The sequence below is a fragment of the Rhinolophus sinicus genome, chromosome 16 (assembly GCF_057876585.1).
Source record: "Rhinolophus sinicus isolate RSI-liver-muscle chromosome 16, RSI-T2T, whole genome shotgun sequence".
NCBI classification, from domain to species: Eukaryota; Metazoa; Chordata; class Mammalia; order Chiroptera; family Rhinolophidae; genus Rhinolophus; species Rhinolophus sinicus.
The window spans coordinates 90,103,991-90,124,586 of record NC_142516.1 but is presented as its reverse complement, the minus strand read 5'-3'; the positions used below and the strand labels follow the sequence as shown (position 1 = coordinate 90,124,586).

Here is a 20,596-nt window from a genome sequence, read left to right as displayed (position 1 = left end):
ATATAATGTGCATCCTTATTTTTCCCTTACAAATTTGGGCAAAAAAGTGTACATTGTACATGGTAAACTACGGTAATAATTTTGAATAGAATTCTTTCTAAATTACACTTTACTGTCCTCTGTATGTATCCGTGGTATAGGATGCTGTCATAATTTAACCGTGTCTACATGAGTTGAGACCATCAGCAAATGTATTAATTATTAATGATTCTGTAATATAGGGGTTCATTGGGGCTCTTGAAATGTTAAGGGCCATCTCTTTTTATACTTAAAAATCCATCGGCTGCTATCTTTCATAAGTTGTATGTCTGCTTTTTGTTGTTGTTTTCTGATTTTTCTATCAATATGCACCATCAGCTGACAACTGTCACTTATTCAGCCTTCAGTCTGCCTGACTTTAGGGGCCTTCCTGGTGGTGATTTTGTTGCTTTTAATCTAACCTAAGTGGAGGGAAGTCAGGTTGTTAGAGTGATGTCTGCCATAGGAGAAAGAAGCTCAGAGGAGATGGGTGAGGTGCCGTGGGAATTCTCAGCACCAACAACTCTGAGCTTTAATAGATGGACTTAGAGCCTTCTGCCTTGATTATGAAAACACCGTCTGTTATTCACTAATTCAACTTTGAGTAGGCCCTGGGGATCCAATGCTGAAACAGTGTGGTTCACGCCCTTCGGACGTTCCCCACACCAGTGAGGGCCAGGCTGCCACAGAAGGACACACAAACCAGGCAGGCATCCAAGCAGTTCGCACTCTCAGGAATTCAGCTGGGTGTTGGCTCTGTGAAGTTTCTGGGTAAAGAAGTAGATAATTTGGGTGCTATTCTTATATGTATACAAATATTCTAAAGTTACCACTGTTTAGAAGACCCAATTCATATTGATGAAAGTACTAGATAAAAATTAACAAATGTAGTGACACTGGAGTCTGACAAATCTGTACTTGAATGACCTTGGGCAATTTTATTTTTATTCCTTTTCATCGACTCTGAAGTGGAGATGACGATGCCTCTTCAGAAGGTTGCTGTGAGGACTAAATGAAATAATATATGCAAAGTGCCAAGCAGAGTGCCTGAACCCATGTAGTGCCCCGTAAATGTTACTTCTCTTTCTACTATTTTTGCCCCTTGCACTTTCCTTAAATGTTGTTTGGTAATTGGTATCTGTTAAAAAAAAAAAAAAGAAAAGAGAAGAAAAAGAAAAAATACAGTGATAAACACTTTTTTTTAATATTTTTGTGTGGCTGTTTTAAGTAATGTTCTTTTCATTGGAAAGGTTGGTCTAATAATAGCACTAGAGACTGGAAGCTGACGAAGTGTAAATTTTCAGTCGAGTCCTCAATTCCAATTCAGATACAGAAAGAGGAGAATCGAAGAAGAAGTCTTATTACTCGAAATGCAGAGACTTCCACGGGCACACTCTTGTGTTGTAATTATTTTGAGCACTTTTAGTAAAACATAAACCAAATGTCACATAGGCCACCTCAGTCAGCTCTTTACAAAAGACATCATGCACCCGAATGTGTGAGACAAGGTGGGGCGTCGTTGCTGGCGCTTAGCTTGCTTGAGTCACCTTAAGTCCTCATTTGGGTAATTTGGACACTTCTCTTTCCTGAGAAATGTTAGTTCACCAGCCAGTTCTCCAGACCACGCTGTTTTGTAATCCCAGCCTGTATTGCTAAAGAAAACCTTCAGTTATCTTGAGTAGATCAAGAACAAAAAATTACTTGAGTTTCGTGGCCCTTCCCAGCTGTCTTAGTGAAGAAATGGATTTTCATTGACCCTCATAAAATCCTGTCAAAAGTAATGCCCATTGAAAGATGAATTAGTTGCACTTTTATTTTGTTTTTAGGTAACTTTGCATTTTCCTTCTCAATCTCCTCCCTGGCCTAAGCCCGTTTTCTTTTGAGGTAGAACACCTAACATTCACCAATATCGGCTCCTTCTTGGTCTTACAAATTAAGTTTTTAACAAGTCCATTCAGGCTGTGCCGTTTAAAATAATATAGCTATAGGCTTAAACCCAATCACTTCTCTTGACTACTTATGTCAACAGATGTTCAGCGTCTCATTTTCCGCGAGGTGTACGGTTTCTCACTGACTCTTGGCTTCAGATGAGGATTCTCTGCTGTTGGTTTGGTCTGTAAGAACTGAAGCTGTTTAAAGCTGCTTAAAGCCGTTTGTACTTGTAGCCAAGAGCTCCTCGTTCCCAAATCACAGTTTGTCACCCAACCTGTGTTATCTCAGCTCATAGGGGCACAGGCCTGGCAGCTTAGACCTGTGGGTGGCCTGTCCCCATCTGTACGGACTGTGTATGATGAGCTGTGTGGGTCAGGCGCAAGCCTGGAGGGCTTTGAGCAGCTTCCCTCATCTGTCAGCCTCGTGTGTTCCTGAGGATAAATATAGACACACGGGCACTGTGCGAGTTGTAGGTCACTGTCTTACTGTGCAGCTAAAAATTGTCCCATCGGCGTGGACGGTCTGCCCTGGATGGAAGGCCTGTTTTAGTTTGTCTTTTACTGTAGGTCTGTCGCACCTGACTAAAAATACACCTTGGGCCAAAAATAAAAGAGCCCTACCTTGTGGCCGAGACACTCGTGGTGGCAGGGAGCAGCAGGACCATGGAGCCCGTCATTACGTTTGTTTTGCTTTGGCACTTAGGCTGTGTAACTGTTCCAGACTGTTAGTTTGGGTCCTGCACAGGCTCATGGAGGTTACAGCAGCCTGTTGGAGACGGTCCTGTGTGATCAGCCTCATCAAAGGGCTAGGTAGGTACAAGAGGCTGTGCGTGTGTGTGTGTGTGTGTGGGTGTGGGTGGGTGTGTGTGTGTAGCGGGTAACTGCTTGTTACATGTGGAGCGTGGGGAGGGTGCTCCAGAAGGTTTCAATGGATGGGGGTGGGGGATGGAAGGTTCCATATACTGGGAATTACTTACAACGTCACCATTCAGAGACAGGAGTAATGTCTTTTAGGTTTTCTGTTTGGGATTGCAGTATTTCAGGGGTGAGATTTGGTCATTTTTATACAAGCGTCCACAGAACAACAGGCTGTGATGTCATGGAATTTTTCTGGGTGCTGAAGTTTCACTAAAGATTCAGTATGACTGTTCCTTAAAATTGCTAATCGGTAAAAAGAACGACTAGTTTGTGTTTGGAAAATAGTTAATGCCATCATATTCAGGATTATAGCAGAGGGAGGCTTTATGCTTGATTTCTTCTAAATACTAATGAAATATCCTTATTTGTTTTCTTTGAAACATCGAAACTGGCCAAAAGCTGTTTTTCCTTTCCTTTGCTTAGCCTTCTCCAACATTTAAAAAAATAAAATGTTTTTCTTTTTTTGTTTATGAATTTAAAAACAGGATACCATATGTTAACCAGCATTAAATAGATCCAAATTGCATACTGCTGCTTTTTCTTTCCCTGAATAATAGCCTGGTTACATTAGTTCCAGCATAACCCTGTAGGAAATATTGTGCAAGGGTCCTGAAAAATAAGAGGAAACTTCCATGGCACAGGGTTAATTACGTGCATCTTAGATATTGACTGTTTAACTTTGTGTTTAATGAAGGTAGGAAAAGTTAATTTGTAAATGGTAAGGCACAACATTGTACTCTAATAGAAGAGAAACATTTTGTTTATTAATGATTGGGAGATTTAATTACTTATTAATTATTCTACTGAACTATCTCTAGTGAAATTATTAGATATTCACATATAATACCATTCTGTTTCTAGGAATAAAACCTATGTCAGTCGTGCATTTACTCCTTCCTTACTCTGTAGTTTATAAAGTAGAGTGTGTGTTGGGGAACTGTTTTTCTCTCAAGAGATTTCTTTGTTTTTAATGGATAGCAAGCGCACACGTTAGGTATTAAAACTTATAATTTGATGTATTTGGAAAAAATGCTGCAGTGTAAAAGGGCTTATGCTAAATGCTTAATATTTTGGTTGTTTGATACCTCTTAGAATGTTACTGACTCTCAGTGTTCGCACTGAACAGACCACGCCCGTGGTCTGGTGAGCGCCCTGAATCCTTTATCACTCAGTGTCTTTCTTGTTCACAATGTATAACAACTTTTATAAGAGATGAGGAACAATTACTATGTCTCTGAATTGGGAGAGTTATCACTGTCTTAGGTTAGAGACTTCTGGTAGTCACGTGTCAATCCAATTTTATTGTCTTTGTACCGTTCTCGTAACCATTTAATAATTTAATACACCCTAAAATATTTTTATTAAAATGAGCTGACATCTAAATAAATAAGCACATAGGAACCAGGAATTTAATAAATATTTTGATGTTGACAAGATAGAAAACTAACCAGACTGTAAAGGACTTCACTTCTTCAGTTAATTAATGAACAAATGTATATAGAGCCCCTACCATATGCAGTATACTAGAGGTGTTTCCCCTGCTGTGGCTATAGGTGCTGAAAATGTATCTCTGTGTTAGCATATGTATTATATAATGCATGTGCATAACATCTGTACTATGCATATGTATACGTGTATTGCATACATATGCATGTGTATATATTTTGTAACAGAATGCATATTGTAATGTGTATTGTACCTGTGTGTATATTTTATGATATAATGTAAAGTAACAAGAATATATGTAAGATTAGACTTTATTTTTATTATTATATTAGTTTCAGTTGTACAAACAATGTAATAGTTAGACATTTACACCCCTCACAAAGTGATAAGCCCCCCAAGTCTACTATTCCTCTGACATCATATATCGCTGTTACAATTCCACTGACTATATTCCCTATGCTGTGCTCCACATCCCGTGAATGAATATATATATATATATATATATATATATATATATATATATATATATATATAGAGAGAGAGAGAGAGAGAGAGAGAGAGAGAGAGAGAGAGAGAGAGAGAGAGAGAGACATAGACAGAGCGAGAGAGCAAAAAAAGTGTATACACATTTTAAGAAAGGAAAAAACTATTAATATATACCGATAACAAACGATGAATACAAGTCACATTTGACTTCTGCAATTACAAGAGGTGCTCAAAGTGGTTCCCATCAGTGTCCAGACACTTCTGATTATGGCGAACTACTGCTTGAACACCTTGAAAAAAGTGTTAACATCGCTTAAAATGTGTATACATTTTTTTGGCATAGTGTGTACACACACACACGTATATATATAATCATAGTTGACATACAGTATTATTCAGCTTCAGGTGTACAGTGCAGTGGTCAGGCATCTACACAGTCCATGAAGTGGTCTCCCTAATAAGACATGTGCCCATTTGACACCCTACGTGATCTTTACAATATTATTGATTATATTCCTCATACTGTCTTTTATATCCCTATGACTATATTGTAACTACTAATTTGTACTTTCTAACCCCCTCACTTTCTCCCTGCCCCCTAGACTTTCTTTCAAGCCATTCCCTCATTGTGTTGTCTCCAAGGGGATCCTGGAGGAGAACAGCTAAAACTTTATTTTCTGACCCTTATTTGTCAAAATAGGGCAGCTTCTGGCACTGCTCCCTGGTAGCGGTCCCCACACATCCAGTCTTCACTGTCCTCAGGGTCCCTTCTGTTCAAAACCTGTTGTCTTGCCCTGATGCCTGGCTTACATAAGGTTCTATTAAAATAGCTCAGGAAGCTGGGCTTGCCGTTTGGGTAGGCCCGAGTCTAATGCTCAGATAAAATCTTCAAATGACTGCTGTTCCTAGAGAGTCTAGAAGCTTTTGATCAGGCCCGCCAGTAAGAAACATCTTGCATTATGACAGAGCACACAGTCATACATGTGTGTAGACACACATAGAGCCGGAAACAGGTTTCATGAACCAGGGTTTACCCTCCCTATTTGGGTACCATCACTCTGCCATTTCTCTTCTATGATTTCCTATTCTCTTTCACCACAGCCACACTGGTCAGCACCCACCAAATTGATTTCACGGTCAAGTAATGGGTCACAAGCTGCACTTTGACAAATTGCTATAAAGATTTCATAAGCCAGACATTCTCTCAACACACCACTAGTCAAGTTCTCCACTGAAAAAATGTGTGGACGTCCTTGGTACAGTGTTCTCCTGGCACGTTGGTGCTTTGCCAGCATCCTGCTTGGTTGCAGTATGGCTCTGGTAGACTTATGTGAGCCTTGAGTTGCATGTAGGGTTTCTAAGCTGGAGACAATTCATGGCCTTCTATGTCTTAATGCTTCTTTATTCCTTACTGCAACAAATTTTTATTGAGTACTGGGTATTAAGCTAGAAAGTGAGGCTATAAGAACAAAACAAACTCTTGCCCTTGTCCCAGCTAAGAGCAGTGGAGGAGACACATAGAAAACAAATGTAAGTATGTTATCGTATATCAATGGAGCAGCTAGCACTCTGCAGAGGGTGAGCTGGGTGAAGGAGGTGGAGGCCATCCCAGAGGGAAGTGTTGGCTTGCCCAACAGCCAGATCAAAAGGAAGTGAGCGAGTGAGCCACCACGAAGTGACCTTTCCCCGCTGATATAGCTCCCACACCCCCGTTCTCTTCTGCCTGAAAGCCTTCTCTGACTGTATCTAGCATCAATTATTTCCAGACCTCAACTTCACTGTCACCAGTCCTGCCCCGACCTCTACCCATGTCTCTCTTAGAGCAGCACTTCCCATTTTGTCAAAATAGGGCAGATTCTGGCACTGCTCCCTAGTAGCGGTTATGTTTCTGGTGTGTTTAGTACATCATGCCTGTCTCCCCTGTGTACTGTTGGCAGTGTGAGGTCAAGACTCATGCTTGCCCCTCCCTGCCCCCTAGCAGTTGCCACAATTCTTGGCGTACACTGGGACTTCATGAAATATTTGATGACTGAATAAGTGAACAAATTAATGAATGATCTCCTGATTTCAGCTCCTCTTCCATTGGCTCTTCAGCCTGACATTGCCCTGTGGCATCTCGGGACTGAATGTACGAAATTCTAAAAATCTTTCAAATTGTATTTTTCAGTTTATCTTTGTGTTCTGCACAGAACTCTGCAGAGCACCTTATCCACACTGAGGCCTCAATGAAAATGTGTTGTTTAGTGAATTGACTAACTGATCTCACTCCTAGTCTTTTGAGGCAAAAATATTTCTGAAAGGGCTCAAACTGTATTGTCACCCAGTTGTGATGAAGGAGGCCTGTGTAAATGACATTCACCTGCCTTCCTCCATGCTGTGTGTTGTAAGTGTAGATGCTCCTGGACCCACACCATCCAGTCCAACACAGTTAGTTAATGTGGAAGGATGTAGTTAGACTTGAAATCTTGGTAAACATTCAAATCTGTGTCCTTGAACCTGGATTATTGATGGTGTTCCACTTTGTTTTGTAATTGAGGTTCTAAGTTTCCTTCATTGTGGCTGTTCTAAGATGTAGGAAACTTTATGCAAGTGATCCTTATCTTTTTAAAAAATGTATTTTATTATGAATTTTTTTAGACAAGCACAAAAGAGAAAGACTAGTACAACAGACAATATAGAGCAATCACTGAGATTCAACAGTTATCAAGATTTCGTCATGTTTGCTTCATTGACACCTTTCCCCTTTGTTAAAGCATTTTGAATCAAACATAGGTATCATTTCATTGAACTCCCTATAGTCAAAGTACATTCTAGAAAATAGGGATATTTCCTTATCTACCCACAATGCTGTTATCAGACCAGCAAACCTGACCATAACTCTTTGGTATCACCTAATATTCAGTGCATCTTCAAATTACTTTGTCATTTTCTAAATGTCTTTTAAGAGTCGGTTTACTCAAATCAAGATGTAAACAAGGTCCACACATTACATTTAGTTGTGTGTCTCCGAAGTCATCCTACCCATTTTTATCTCTTCCACTGACTGGTAGAAATTAGTGCCATCCTCTATAGAATTGACCTAATTCTGGATTATCTCTTTTGCTTCCTTATGGTGACATTGAACGTGTTCCTATGTCCCCATTGTTGCTGGTAAATGGACGGTAGCTCTAATGTTCTGGAAACCTGATGGACCTCCCAGCTGCCCTGCCAGGGTCACTTCTGTTCTCGTGCTGGGAGACGGAGGGCCACTCTGTCATTCCCAGAAATTCAGTCCTCAGTGCTTGGGTACAAGGACTCTGACAACACCCTGCCACAGGTAGGGAATTGAGAAAGCTTCTAGTGTCGGGATTCTAAAAAAGTTTCTTAAACACTTTGTTATTATAGCATCTCACCAGGAAACATCTTGCATGTTTTCTTTATTGGGAAAGGGTGACGTGACTGGATTTCAGGTCCATCTGGGTAAGACAAGATCTTCCTTTCTACTCTGATGGGCCCCATCCAAGCTCCCACCTTCTTGTTCTTTCTCGTGGTAGGTGCAGTGGTCTTTAATTTGTATTTTCACTCAAACAGCCCTTGTATAGCCCATCACACACAACATCAGATCAACATATAATCCTCCAAATAATCCTCCAAATAATCCAAACTCATTGGCCAACCAAGACCTTAATTCGAATGATAAGAAATAAAAACCTACATTTTTATAGGACTTATGAGTTTAAGTTTTTCATATATATACTCGTTCAATTGTTTCATTCACACAAAGACTCCATTGTGGAATTATACAGATTCAGTTCGACAAATGTTAAGTAAGCACAATTGTTTAGTTAGTTGTACCAGGCACTGGGTTAAGTGCTTAGGGTAAAGACAAGATGTAGTCCTGTTCTTGAAGACCGTACAGCGACTTGGTGAAGACAAAGTTTGAACAAACGTGTATGTGCTAAGACAGGGATGTTTGGTGGGAGGGGAAGGGGAAGAAGGGGCAGGAGATCCTTGGCAGATGCCTCCATGCACCTGCCATGCTGTTCCCTCTGCCGAGGTTGCCCCTTTCTTCTTTCTCCCTGTCAGAATCCTACCTGTCCTTTAAGACCTGCATCAAGTGCCATGTATTCCACAATGTCTGGCTAATCAGTGACCTGGAACAGATAAGACACCTCTGTCCTTCCCTAGGCCTAGCCCAGGGTTTTGTGCAAAGCAGACTCTCAGTACATAATGTTTAAAACAACATGTTGACACGAATCTTGAGTTCACAGCTTGGAATAAAGACAGGCTTTCTCTTGTGTCCACCTGCAGTGCAGGGAGTTGCCAGCCCAGAAAGGTGAGTGGAACCAGAGAAGGGGACGTATAAGTAGAAGGGTCAGGATTATTTGTCACACTTTCCTCTATAGAGAGGATAGACGATAGACTCTCAATAATTCATCTCAATTCAAGGGAAGGCAAGTATTAGTTATTAAGAGTTGAATTGTGGAAGTTTCAAATAAGTGATTTTTGTGTGTGCATTGTCAGTGTATGTTTTTATACAGTCGTAGACTACTGGAGCTAGGACGACCTGGCTTAGGGGTGTAAATGTCTAACTAGTACATTATTTTGTACACCTGAAACTAATTTAAAAAAAATAGATCAACTCATTTACCTGGTTAAGAAAAAAAGATAAGTAAGGAAACCAAAGCCCAGAGGGTACAAATTCTCCCCCAAGGTCATGGAGAACCACACTAGGACTCAGACGATTGACTCTGCATTCAATGCTCTATGTTTTGCCAACAAAGCATTAACTTACTTGGAATGAATGAAGCCTTTCAGTTTTGCTGTAGGTACATGGAATTAAAAACAATTTTATCAACTGGATTAATTGGTTCCCTCTGCTTTCCCATTATTTACATCAGAGGTGTCAGAGTATGGTCCCCAGCCATCAGCATTGCCATAACCTGGGGACTGGTTAGAAATGCAAATTATCGAGCACCACCCAGAGCCACTGAATCTGGAGGGCCCAGTTTTCCAGGTGACTCTGATAGGCAATGAGTCTGAGGACCACCAATCCATGTTGTAAGTCAGCGTATCATTTTGAAAGTTGATATAAAAAAAATACAAGGCCTTATCCAATTTATCACACATTTTGAATTAATGGATTTCAATTCCTGAGATTTTGCTGCGTAAAATGAGCCACAAGCAGAAGAAAATAAAAAGGAGGAGAAAATGAGAGAAGAAGGCAGAGAGGATGGCCAGCCAGGGACACGTGAATGAGGGCAATTTGTCAGTTCTGTTGGGGGGGGGGGGAAGGAAGTTGAAATTCAGGATTATCCTGCCTCTAGCAGGTTATTCGATCTCCTTTCGGTGAGAAAGGACCTTGAAATGTCAATGTAACCTCATCTTTCTCTGCTCACAGAACTTGGCAGACATTCTTTCAGGCTCTGATGGCAGTACCTACTTTGAAAATTGGGGGAAAGTCCATGTAATGGCATCTTAGCAGATGACAGACAATTAAAAAGGAAGTTACTAAAGCGTTACTGTCATTTCTCTAAGATAAAATGCTGAAATGCCGAGGATGAGAAGGGAAAAGAGGGCAGTGACTTGATGCTGACTTTCTCTTTATTGAACTCTTTCACTCTGAAGTGTTCAGTCTGGGGAGACCAAAGAGAAAAATGGTTTGGCGAGGCCACAGAGTGAAGTAAACAGAGAGAACTGTGCCTTCGAGTTCACTTGCTTTTTGTGAGGGTAATGTTATATCATCACTATATCTAGGAAAGAAGAGTCTCTAGACATTTCTACAGTGTGTCATTAATCAGATTGCCTATATTTTCACGTGTCCTCCATTCTTGACGCCTTTTTGTACTTCTAGCCTTTGTCACAGCCCCTCTAATGGCAAGAAGGTGCATCCAATTTACCAGGGCAGACAGCCTGACAGGAGGGACCTCTGTGGCTGGACGTTATATGAGTCTTTCTAGAAAATAACCAAGTATCCTAATCTGTAGGAAGCCTCATTCTCCAAATCACATTTCTATTTTATTTTACCAGCCCTTAACTTCCTCAAACTAGCTTATGCCAGGGGAAATCATGTGGATACGGAGAACTGACTTTATTCAGTCTTCATCATAAGTGATTTGGGGGGCGCAGGGGAGTTTGTTGTTGTTTTTTGGGTTTGGGGGGGTTTTGTTTGTTTTTAAGATGTGATACAGGAAGCTCACAGGATATGTTATCAAATAGACATGGGTTCAGCTCCTGAGTCAACCACTCTGTGACCTTGGACAAGTTACTTAACCTCTCTGGCCTTACATGGTCTTATCAGTAAGTGGGAGATTGTTTGGCCTTCTAGGATTATTTTTGACGATTAAAGATATAAATTATCCTAGCGATATTGTGTGGACCCTAAAACTTGAAGGAATGCCATCTGAGAACAATAGGATTAAGAGAACAAAGTGGTAAAAGAAAGTGGGTTGTAATCAGTAGAACTGGGAGGAACATTTCACATCGTCAGAATATTATGGAAATTAAGCAGAACTTAGCATGTCATTGAATATATTTTTTTCCCAAGGCAAAAATAATTTCTGAACCTTTTTAACTGGCAGTCTCTTTTTGACCTACTTTGAAATACATAAAATTATCTAAGAACTATCTATCTCTTTGTTAAGAAAAGTTTATCTGTTGCTCAAAGTAATTGTTTCTTCCTATCCCAACATTTTCCATTTCTTAATCATACTCTTCAGAGGAAAAGAATTCTTCCTGTCATACTTGGAGGTTTCCCTCTTTTCATCCTAATCTATTCTGCATAACTTTCAGGGTTTCTGGTCATTTTGAGTATTTGCAGTACCTTTGAAAATGCCTGTTCTTAACAGCCTCATAGATGTGTCAATGGACAATTTATTGTTCCATACACACTGTGACATGTTCTCACAGTAGCTGCGTCATCCTGGCTTGCTATGCTTTATGAAAAATTTCTGTAATGCCAGTAAAGTAGATAAGTCTGATGGCAAAAGAGGGATTATGGGGAAAGCATGGTCCTAAATGATGGTGGTTACTAAGGGGTTTGCCCTCAGGAACCTACAAAATGAGTGATGCCCTGACAACGGGCAGAAGGAACAACTTGTATCCCACTGGGAGCAAAGAATGCTAATAAATGTACTGCTATGCTGAAAGATAAGGTTACGTCGCTCTCTAGAAAGTAAAGTTGTTTCAGTGGACCTCCACTTCTAAGAGGAGTACCTACTTGGAACAGTTATCACATATGCTCTCTGGGAATTTCAGGGGGAAAAACAAAAAACAACAACAAAAAAAACATTTTTTATTTCAAATGCTGCGAGTCCAATTCTGGTAATGAGAACATTAGAAGTTTTTTCAAAAGCTGGCCCTGTGCTCATCTGTCTTTGTGAGCAGGTGACAAGCAAGCAGAGATGTCCCTCACTGAGCCATGTACCTTGAGAAGCTGCGTGTGCAATGGGCACTTTCACTCATGACTTTTATGGGGTTAAAATTCTTGTTTCCTACCAGAACCAACACCGATACGTGCCGGTCAAAGGGATGCATCGGAAAAGCAGGTCCTGCCTGAAAAAAGCGTGTAGGTTTTCTTAGACTCCAGAGGCTTTGATCCCTCTCTGCAGCGGTTCCAAACTCTAACATCTGAGCACATTTGGACTGATAAAGACAAGCGGCTTTCCATTCACTCTGTGTAGTTTCCCCTTTTCCTTTTAGAATATACTGCAATCTGACGTATTGTGTATGTGTTCAGGGGAGGAGAGGGGAAGGGAGAGTGAATAGACACATATGAAATCTCTGATTGTACAACCCCACCTCAGTAAACTGTAAACTCCACGAGGGCTGGAACCATCTGTTCTGTTCACTCCTGTCTTCCCCGTGCCTAGAACAGTGCCGGAACCCTGGGCACGCCTTAAGTAACTATTGGTACAAATGAATGAGGGAACAAATGAATGATAGCCTGCAATGAGTGATGGCATTAAGGCCTCTGAAAATCGGAATGAGAAAACCCATTGCTTTCTTATAACATATATCGCCCCTTATAGCTTCCGGGCACTTACATGAGGAAAGTCACGATAGCATTTCCTTTCCTTTCAGTGTCATAACAAAAAGGTAGCCGAACTGCAAGTTGTGGGTGTTTGTACTGGTGTTGTAGTCAGGAGGTTAGTAATCCCTACAAATGTTGGTAACTTAGGGAAATTGTGCTGAAGACCATAGCCAGCTAAGAGCAGCCAGCCTAAAAATTAAGGTATTGATCAATGAAATTGGAAAAAAAATAGTCATGTTCAAAAGACAGTCCCTTGTAGTCAGAAATAGACCTAATGAAGAGGTAATAAAAGGGCCATCAGAGCCTAGAGCAGACTTCCAGATTGATTGAGGAATGGGCCCTACTTGATGTAAGAATAGAGATTCCGAAATAGGGAAACACCTGAAGACCTCAAGCAGAAGCAAATAGAATTTGGAATAAAAATGATAAAATAACATCAACAAAACCCACTTAAGGCAAAAGAAGACAATGGAGAAAAATTAGAACATGTTTAATCTAAGATTCAAATATAAAGAGAAAGCAAATTTCAAAAAGATTCAGTAACTAGAGACCTAATTAATATCTGAAAGTGACACCCTTCTTTCCAACACTCCCCTCAGCTCCCCACCCACCTGCATGAGTGCTGGTTTGAGTGACTTTCTAGGGATATTGGGCTGTTGTGTGGAAATAAAAAGATGAGACGAAGAAAAGGAGAGAGGATAGGGCAGATGGAGTTGAAGCTTAAAAATTCATCACATGTGAGAAATGTAAATGGGAGAAGTTTTTCATCCAACAAATGAAATCGTTCCTTCGGCGTGTGTTTGGGTGGGAGAGACGAGCTACCGATCGACTGTCAGGACCCTTTCATCGGAAGGGAGCCCTGTGTCTGGGAGCCCTGTGTCCAGATGCCCGACACGAAGGAGGCTGAGCTGCAGGAGCAGCTGGATGTAGGCAGGGTCCAGGGGAGTCTGTGCCCAGCCCGGTGGACGAGGGGACATGGACCTGGACCCTGAAGTGTGGGCAGACTTGCTTGCCCAGTGGGACAAAAAGCAGGCAAAGCACTCTGGTGGTGAGGAATTGATTCCAACAGTGGTCTCCCATATTTGCCCACAGAGCTGGAAATGGGGCCTGAGTGTGCCTGTTACTGAATTGGTGGCTTGATTGTCTGTTTCAATTAAAAATAAGTTTCAGTTAAAAACCAGATCTATACACAGAGAGATTTAATTCTTGAGAGGTAAATTCTTAGGGATTTCCCCCCTTCCTTTGTACACCAAAGCTGTTTTTAGTTTTATCCTTTTGAAAAAGGAAATTTCTATCATTCTTTTCTCCACCTTCTGAAATACAGCATTATATATCAGACTCACTTTAACGTTTCCATGGGACTCAGGGTCATCTCATGAATGTTAATTGTGACCCATGCTGGACAGAGTCATGGATGCCCCCAAGCCTGTGAGAATGTCACATTTTGTGGCCCTGTACTGAATGGCTTTAAGCAACTGCGTTTTTTAGTTCCGGTGACTTTTTAGAGTTATGCCATGTTAGTGTTTCTACCCAGAGATGTTACACCTTCCTTCCCCTTATAATTTTCTGCTTGCAGACTATTGTGAGCTTAGAAACTAGACAATTGATCTTAATTATGAGGAGAGTAAGAGCAAGGAAGTACTGGGGGCGGCCGGGGGGAAGAGGGTCTAATGGTTTTTCCTAATGGCAGCATTCTAATGTTTAGACTAGTATGGACTGTGTGATTCAGTGTTGATTACCAGGGAGCACGTGTTTCTTTGTTCTCAACTATATTGTCACCAAATAACTGAATTACTGAAAGGTGCCATGTCATATATTTATTTTGAAAACTACCCGGACAAAAGGCTAGGATCTGTTACGAACTAATTATGGTAGAATGAAGAAGGGTTACTAAAACTTGGGAATGGATCTTGTTCAAGGATGCTTACCCCATCTGCCCAGCTGATGTGTTTGAAAGCAGTGATGGGCGGGCGCCTCCCCCTTGGGTCACTTTCAGTCTGGCACAGGGCCCGCGCGGCTCGGGCAGTTCCAGCTCACAGAAGCTGGCCATACAGACTTCTGCACTCACAAGATGTCTGGCTTTGAAGTACAGGTGGTAACGTTTCTTACAACTGCAGTGAATTAGCACTTTGGCCTTTTAAGTGGAAGATTTGTCTGAGACATTCTGGTCTCTGGATGTCGTCTCCCTGCCTCCAAATGCAGCTCTGCAGGAGGCCTGCCAGAGGTCACTCCTACAGACATTCTCTGAGTAGGTTATAACCTCTAGGCCCCAAGTCTTACAGTTACGGATCTCGTCTTGCAGTTACATGTTACATCCACCTGATTATCGTCTTCTTCTAGAAACGGGGTAAATCCCATGGAAAACAAAAAGTAATAAAAAGTTGTCCTCCACTTAGACTTTCTTGGTTTATTATATTCCAGTCTCCAGTCCTGTGGCACAATGTCCTTGGTACATTAGGAAGACATCTCGTGGAGGTCGTGTGTCCCTCTGTTAGTTTTAGTTGGATGGGAGGCATCCCACTTCCAAGGGGTGCCCGCACTCAGAACAGGAGGTAACGCGGAGGGGTGTGGCCAGGACCCCATCTGCGTCTCCTGAACATGCCCCTTAGAATAAGTAGGACCCTTTAGGAAGCTGATGGGTGCATCATTGAGCTAATGACTTCATTGCAAATCCTGTCCGTTTAGAGTCTCTACTACGGCATCTTCTCATAGAGCCCCCTCCTTATGAAACCCTTGAAGACGTACAGGAATCAAGGAAGATATCGTTTTAGTTAAGGAGATTTATTGGGAATTATCGGTGAGAAGAACTCTGTATCAGATCTGGGAGGCTACAGTCTTGTTGGGAAACTTAGGGGATGCATTTAGAAGAATATGTGTGTGGTTTAGTTACAGGGCCGACCCGAGGCAAACCTGCGTTAGCAGTGGGTATTTTACTTGCCAACTGTCTATTGCGTCTTCCTTAGGTAGTCTAGGATGTACAGCACCAAAGAATGTGAGTTAAATGTTTAAATCTGGTAATACAAACTTTCCAGTGAGGGCTAGCCTGGTGGAGACAAGACTAGAAGTGGTTCTCAAAAGACAGGAGGCTGAGATGAGCAGAGGAGATGGAACGGAGCAGCGGAGAGGGAGGAGGAGGCTCAGGTGACAGCAGGGTGCTCCCCCGCCAGCCAGCGCAGCAGCACGACAGGGGCGCAGGTAGAGGCCATGCGTTTGACGCTTGCTGATGATAACTGAGAGCCACTGAAAACGCTGAGCAGCAAAGTGATCTGATTAAAGCCATGCCGAAGGAAGATGAGTTTGGGATGTAAACTGAGTGAGACAAAGTGAAGGGCTGCTCTAGTAATCTGTCCAGAGGGTTCCCAGGGCCTGGACTAGGATGGACCTAAGGAGAATGGAGAGGAGGTGAAATCCAAATAATATACAACGTATTTTATTTTTATAACTGAAGAGGCCACATTCTTAAAGTTTTGTAGTAGTTAAGATATGGGAAGACTCTCAGATGTAATGGACCTCGACTGCATGGCAGGTTTGTGACCTAGATATAAGGAGCATTAGGAAAGAGTAGGAAAGATGAGAGAGAAGCTACAACATACTGTGAGGATATGTTTGTAATCCATGAAATAAATACAATTTTTGCATATCTTCCTCAGAATTTGGCTTGGGATAGAAAGAAGGTAAGAGAAGCCTTGAATTTACTTGTAGTTTTGAGAACAACATTCAGCTTTCAAGGAGAACTTTTTTTCCTCCTTTCTTATCAATACCACCATCCTCTCGACATTCAAACCAGTATCCAAACTGGAAATCTACTTTTTTCTTTACTCTCTTCCTCAATCTCTGTATTTAGTCACCCAAAATGATATATAGTCTTCCTTTTAAATGTCTACTTTATCATTATCCTGTCCCCAGACATACGCTTACATTCCCTTCATTCAATAATGATAACTGACCATCTTACAAGCACTTAGGTGAAAGGGGTATTAGAATTCAACATGTCAAAGTATAGTAAAAAGTAGAGACACACGAAACTTTTATTTATGAATAAAAAAAACGTATTTTCTGTAACTATCAAAATAATTGTTTGTTACATTCTGAAAGGAGGCCACTCAGTGGACCTGTTCACACTCTGATCCAAGGAGGGCATCCCAGCTGGCACCAAAGGGTGGTGAGAGTGAAAAGTGAAACCCACACGTTGGATGGCATCGACGGGGCCCTGCCTGAGCCTTTTATCTTTCAACAGGGGCATCCCTTTCAGACCGAGAGCCAGCTGGGCTTCTGAAAATTGGTTCTTGGAAACTTCTGGAGTTTTTTTTCCATTATTTATTCCATTTTCCGTTATTAAAATGAAGCACAGGAGACAGCCCCTGGCCATTAGGAAAACCAGGACAAGAAATCACTTTTTTTCCACATACATTTTCTTAGTGTATTTTCCCTAGAAAATAAAAAAGAAGCCAAACCACCTTAAATGTTGTAGGATTTATCAGCTGTATTATATACGTACTTGCAACATAATTTACGTAAGGCAATGTGGTAATAGAAGTATTTTGAGATCATCAAATATGATATAACAAAATTAATGTAATGAACATAATTAAATTCTGGCAACTCTCCTAAAGTATAAGGTTATGGTACTAAGTGTGGCATATTCTGGAGATGATTCATATCCTTATATTTATGGTTTCACACAGACATTCTGAATATTAATGATGTGCTTTTCAGCCAGTAAGAATATCCATTTTGTTTTTCAGCTTCTCCAGTTGGCAACGGTTATATCAAGCCTCCAGTTCCACCTGCGTCAGGCACACAAAGGGAGAAGGGGCCGCCAACCATGTTACCCATCAACGTGGACCCAGACAGCAAACCAGGAGAGTATGTCCTCAAGAGCCTTTTTGTGAACTTCACCACCCAGGCCGAGCGCAAGATTCGCATCATTATGGCAGAACCCCTGGTGAGTGTGCAGCCTGATGCCCGTGGCTTCTGTGGGTCTTTACACGGAGCAGAGGAGATTTACAGCTCTAAGAAAGGAGGGACTGCTTTTCCCTGAATTCCCAGAATTCCCTGAATCATACCATAAGTAATTTGTTAAAGCTTGTAGTTCCCTGATGTAAGAAAAACAAATGTAGAACTTTAAAGCAATCCTCAGCAAATACATTTCAGTAGCACATTTTACTACTACGTTCAGGACTAATAGGCTAATTGAACAATAAGAAGTATTACTCATAGAAAAATTGTGTTCTGTCTCTGTTCTGTTATATATACTTTAGTCTTTAGTTAAAGACTTTTGTCCTGTTTTTAAAGTAAATGAGAAAAAAATATGTAGCATTCTTCAAGCGGCTTCCCGGACTGAGAACATACGGTCTCAGTGATAGCTTGTCCGAGCACATTTTTGATGAGTCGTTCTGAAACACCACTGTGTGTTCTGAAAATTGGAAGACAAGAATTCTGACTCACCTACCTTTAGGTCCCTTGGACGTCAGTATCTTTCTTTGCAGAGGATTCTGCCACAAAATTAGACATGTGTTTCGGCCATATGTTAATTGTTCCAACCAGTGCTGGATCTCAAAAGGACAGTCAGGAAGTCTGGTTGGTAGGTTCATATGACTTGTTTTCTGACCTTGGCCACACACAATAAGAGAAAAGGAAAGGAATTCAGAGTGACGCAACTCTTTCTGGGAAGCTGGGCTTTGTACCTGCTGTGGGGATACTGGGGCATGCGAAGACAATCTGAGGCTTGCTTCACAGCAGAGCTTAAAATAATTAAATGTAATATTGGTAAGCCCAGACACAGTCTCTAAAAATATGTAATGGATGATGCTTTATAAGAATCATAACTTAAGGTTTGGGAATCACAATTCAAAGCTATTTGTTAAGTGTGTGGTTACCTGAAAGTTACCTACTTTGCATTGTCAAGATTTTATTAGATTGATGGAGGTTATCATTATGAATTCTGACATCTTATGGAAAATGGTTCTTGGTCTTGCTGTTTAAATCATTTAAATTAAACCTTAGTTCAGTACATTTTCCCCATTCTTTCATTTTTTTATGTTCCTATCACTCTTACAGCTAATAGTAATAGCTACCGTGTTTCCCCGAAAATAAGCCCCAATTAAGATCTCAGCCAGACAGACACATTTAGTAGGTTATGACGATGTTCCAGAAGAAGATATGACTATAATTGAATAAATATAGATTGTTGTATATGAAAAAATAAGACATCCCCTGAAAATAAGCCCTAATGGAGCAAAAATTAATATAAGACCCGGTCTTATTTTCGGGGAAACACGGTAATATTTCTGGAGTACTTACTATGGGCCAGGCACTGTGCTGAACGTATTAGTTCTTTCAGTTCTCACTGTGCTTTTAGTTAGCTGGCATTTACCCTGTTTACAGCTGGGGAAAGTTGGCACAGAGGGGGTAAAGTCACGGCCCAAGGTCTCACCGTTTTGATTTGAATTCAAGCTGGGAGACTTCAGAGTCCACCTCTGAACCACTCCACACTCTATTGCCAGTCTCCACGGTCTTCATGTAAGGACACCTTCAACTTCTTAAAACAAACCAACACAGGCTGTCCTCTACCAAGTCAGCCCAAATTCACGAACCCGAATCCCCATTGTCCACAGCAGTGCTATTTTTGGAAACCTCTGAACTCCTTGAGGGAGGCCAAGGCAGCCCAGATGCCCACCCCTGGGGTGGGTAGGAGCTGCCTGGGCTCCAGAGGTCATGGGGCAGTTTAAGGAGGAGAGAGTGGTAAGGCACAGGGAGACTCACTGCAGTAGGAATCGCCAAATGCCAGAACATCGTGTATCATGGTGAAATGATGATACACTGAGGAGCCAGGAAGTTGTACAAAAGTTAAAAGAGGTACTTAGAAGCCCAGGTCCTGATACCCTTTGAGCCAAACCTGTTTCCAGAATAATAGCTTAAATACTGTTAAGAATTTATGAAGTAAAATAATTTGGGTTTAACGTTTTCATCTTTACTCAGATCGGAATTTGTTTGCATGGCATTTTTCTTGGAATAAATATTATGTCTGAAAATCATGTGCCACAGTATTCTTTTAATTAGAGGTCGATGTTTTTGTTCCTTTCTGTGAGCCAAATGTCCCAAACAAGAAAAATGGAAAAGAAAAAGTGTGCATCCTCTTTATCAGTAAGTTGTCACCGAGGGCCTCGGATGAGTCTGCTAGATGCTGATGGCCAGGTAGAAGGACTTTATGTTTTTAGCTGAAGATATGTATTCAATCCATTTTTAGTATCATTGCTTTTTATAAAAAGACTATTTGTTCCCCTTGTATTTCTGGCAGAGATGTAAGCTTCAGCGCCACATCCATTTCTTGTCTGCTGAAAAGTGCTTAGTAATTTTTGCACTTATATTTACTTAGGGGACAATAAATGTGAGTAGATTCTTGGGCTTGTCACCTGATTCTAAAAACGTAAACATGCATTTGATTTTGTTCTGTAGCCATAGCAAGAGGTATTATTCTTGATGTACGTATAGTATGTTCAAAGTGAATTTCGGTAAATGTCCCCTATTATTTCTCATGCTGAGTTAGCTTTATTTAGAAAGACATTGAATCCTTTAAAAGCCTGGTTTACATAGGCTTGTATCAAATCACAAAAATTGTATTTTATATCTTTAATATAATTAAAACTTACATGGGAGTGGCAAGAGTAATTTACAAAAAAATAAAAGCATAGCTTTATTATTAATGGGGCTACTCAGGATCTTGTAAGTTTTATTTTTCAAAAGACTGAATCCTTCAGAAGTCCATATGAATTAGACTATGTGG

General features: G+C 41.0%; 1 protein-coding gene across 8 annotated transcripts in view; it reads left to right on the top strand.

The window, feature by feature from the left end:
- FRY (FRY microtubule binding protein) overlaps positions 1–20,596 on the top strand; it is a 433,975-nt gene that overhangs the window by 215,024 nt on the left and 198,355 nt on the right. For 4 of the 8 annotated variants that reach the window (XM_074330087.2, XM_019749603.3, XM_019749609.3 and 1 more), the window contains one exon: positions 17,556–17,755. In XM_074330087.2, the coding sequence (XP_074186188.1) occupies positions 17,636–17,755 (120 nt within the window). In that variant the 5' untranslated portion in view covers positions 17,556–17,635. Of the gene's footprint in view, positions 1–2,467; positions 2,760–17,555; positions 17,756–20,596 lie in introns of those variants that run through there. The other 4 variants (XM_074330084.2, XM_074330083.2, XR_012495619.2 and 1 more) reach the window with 3 other exon arrangements.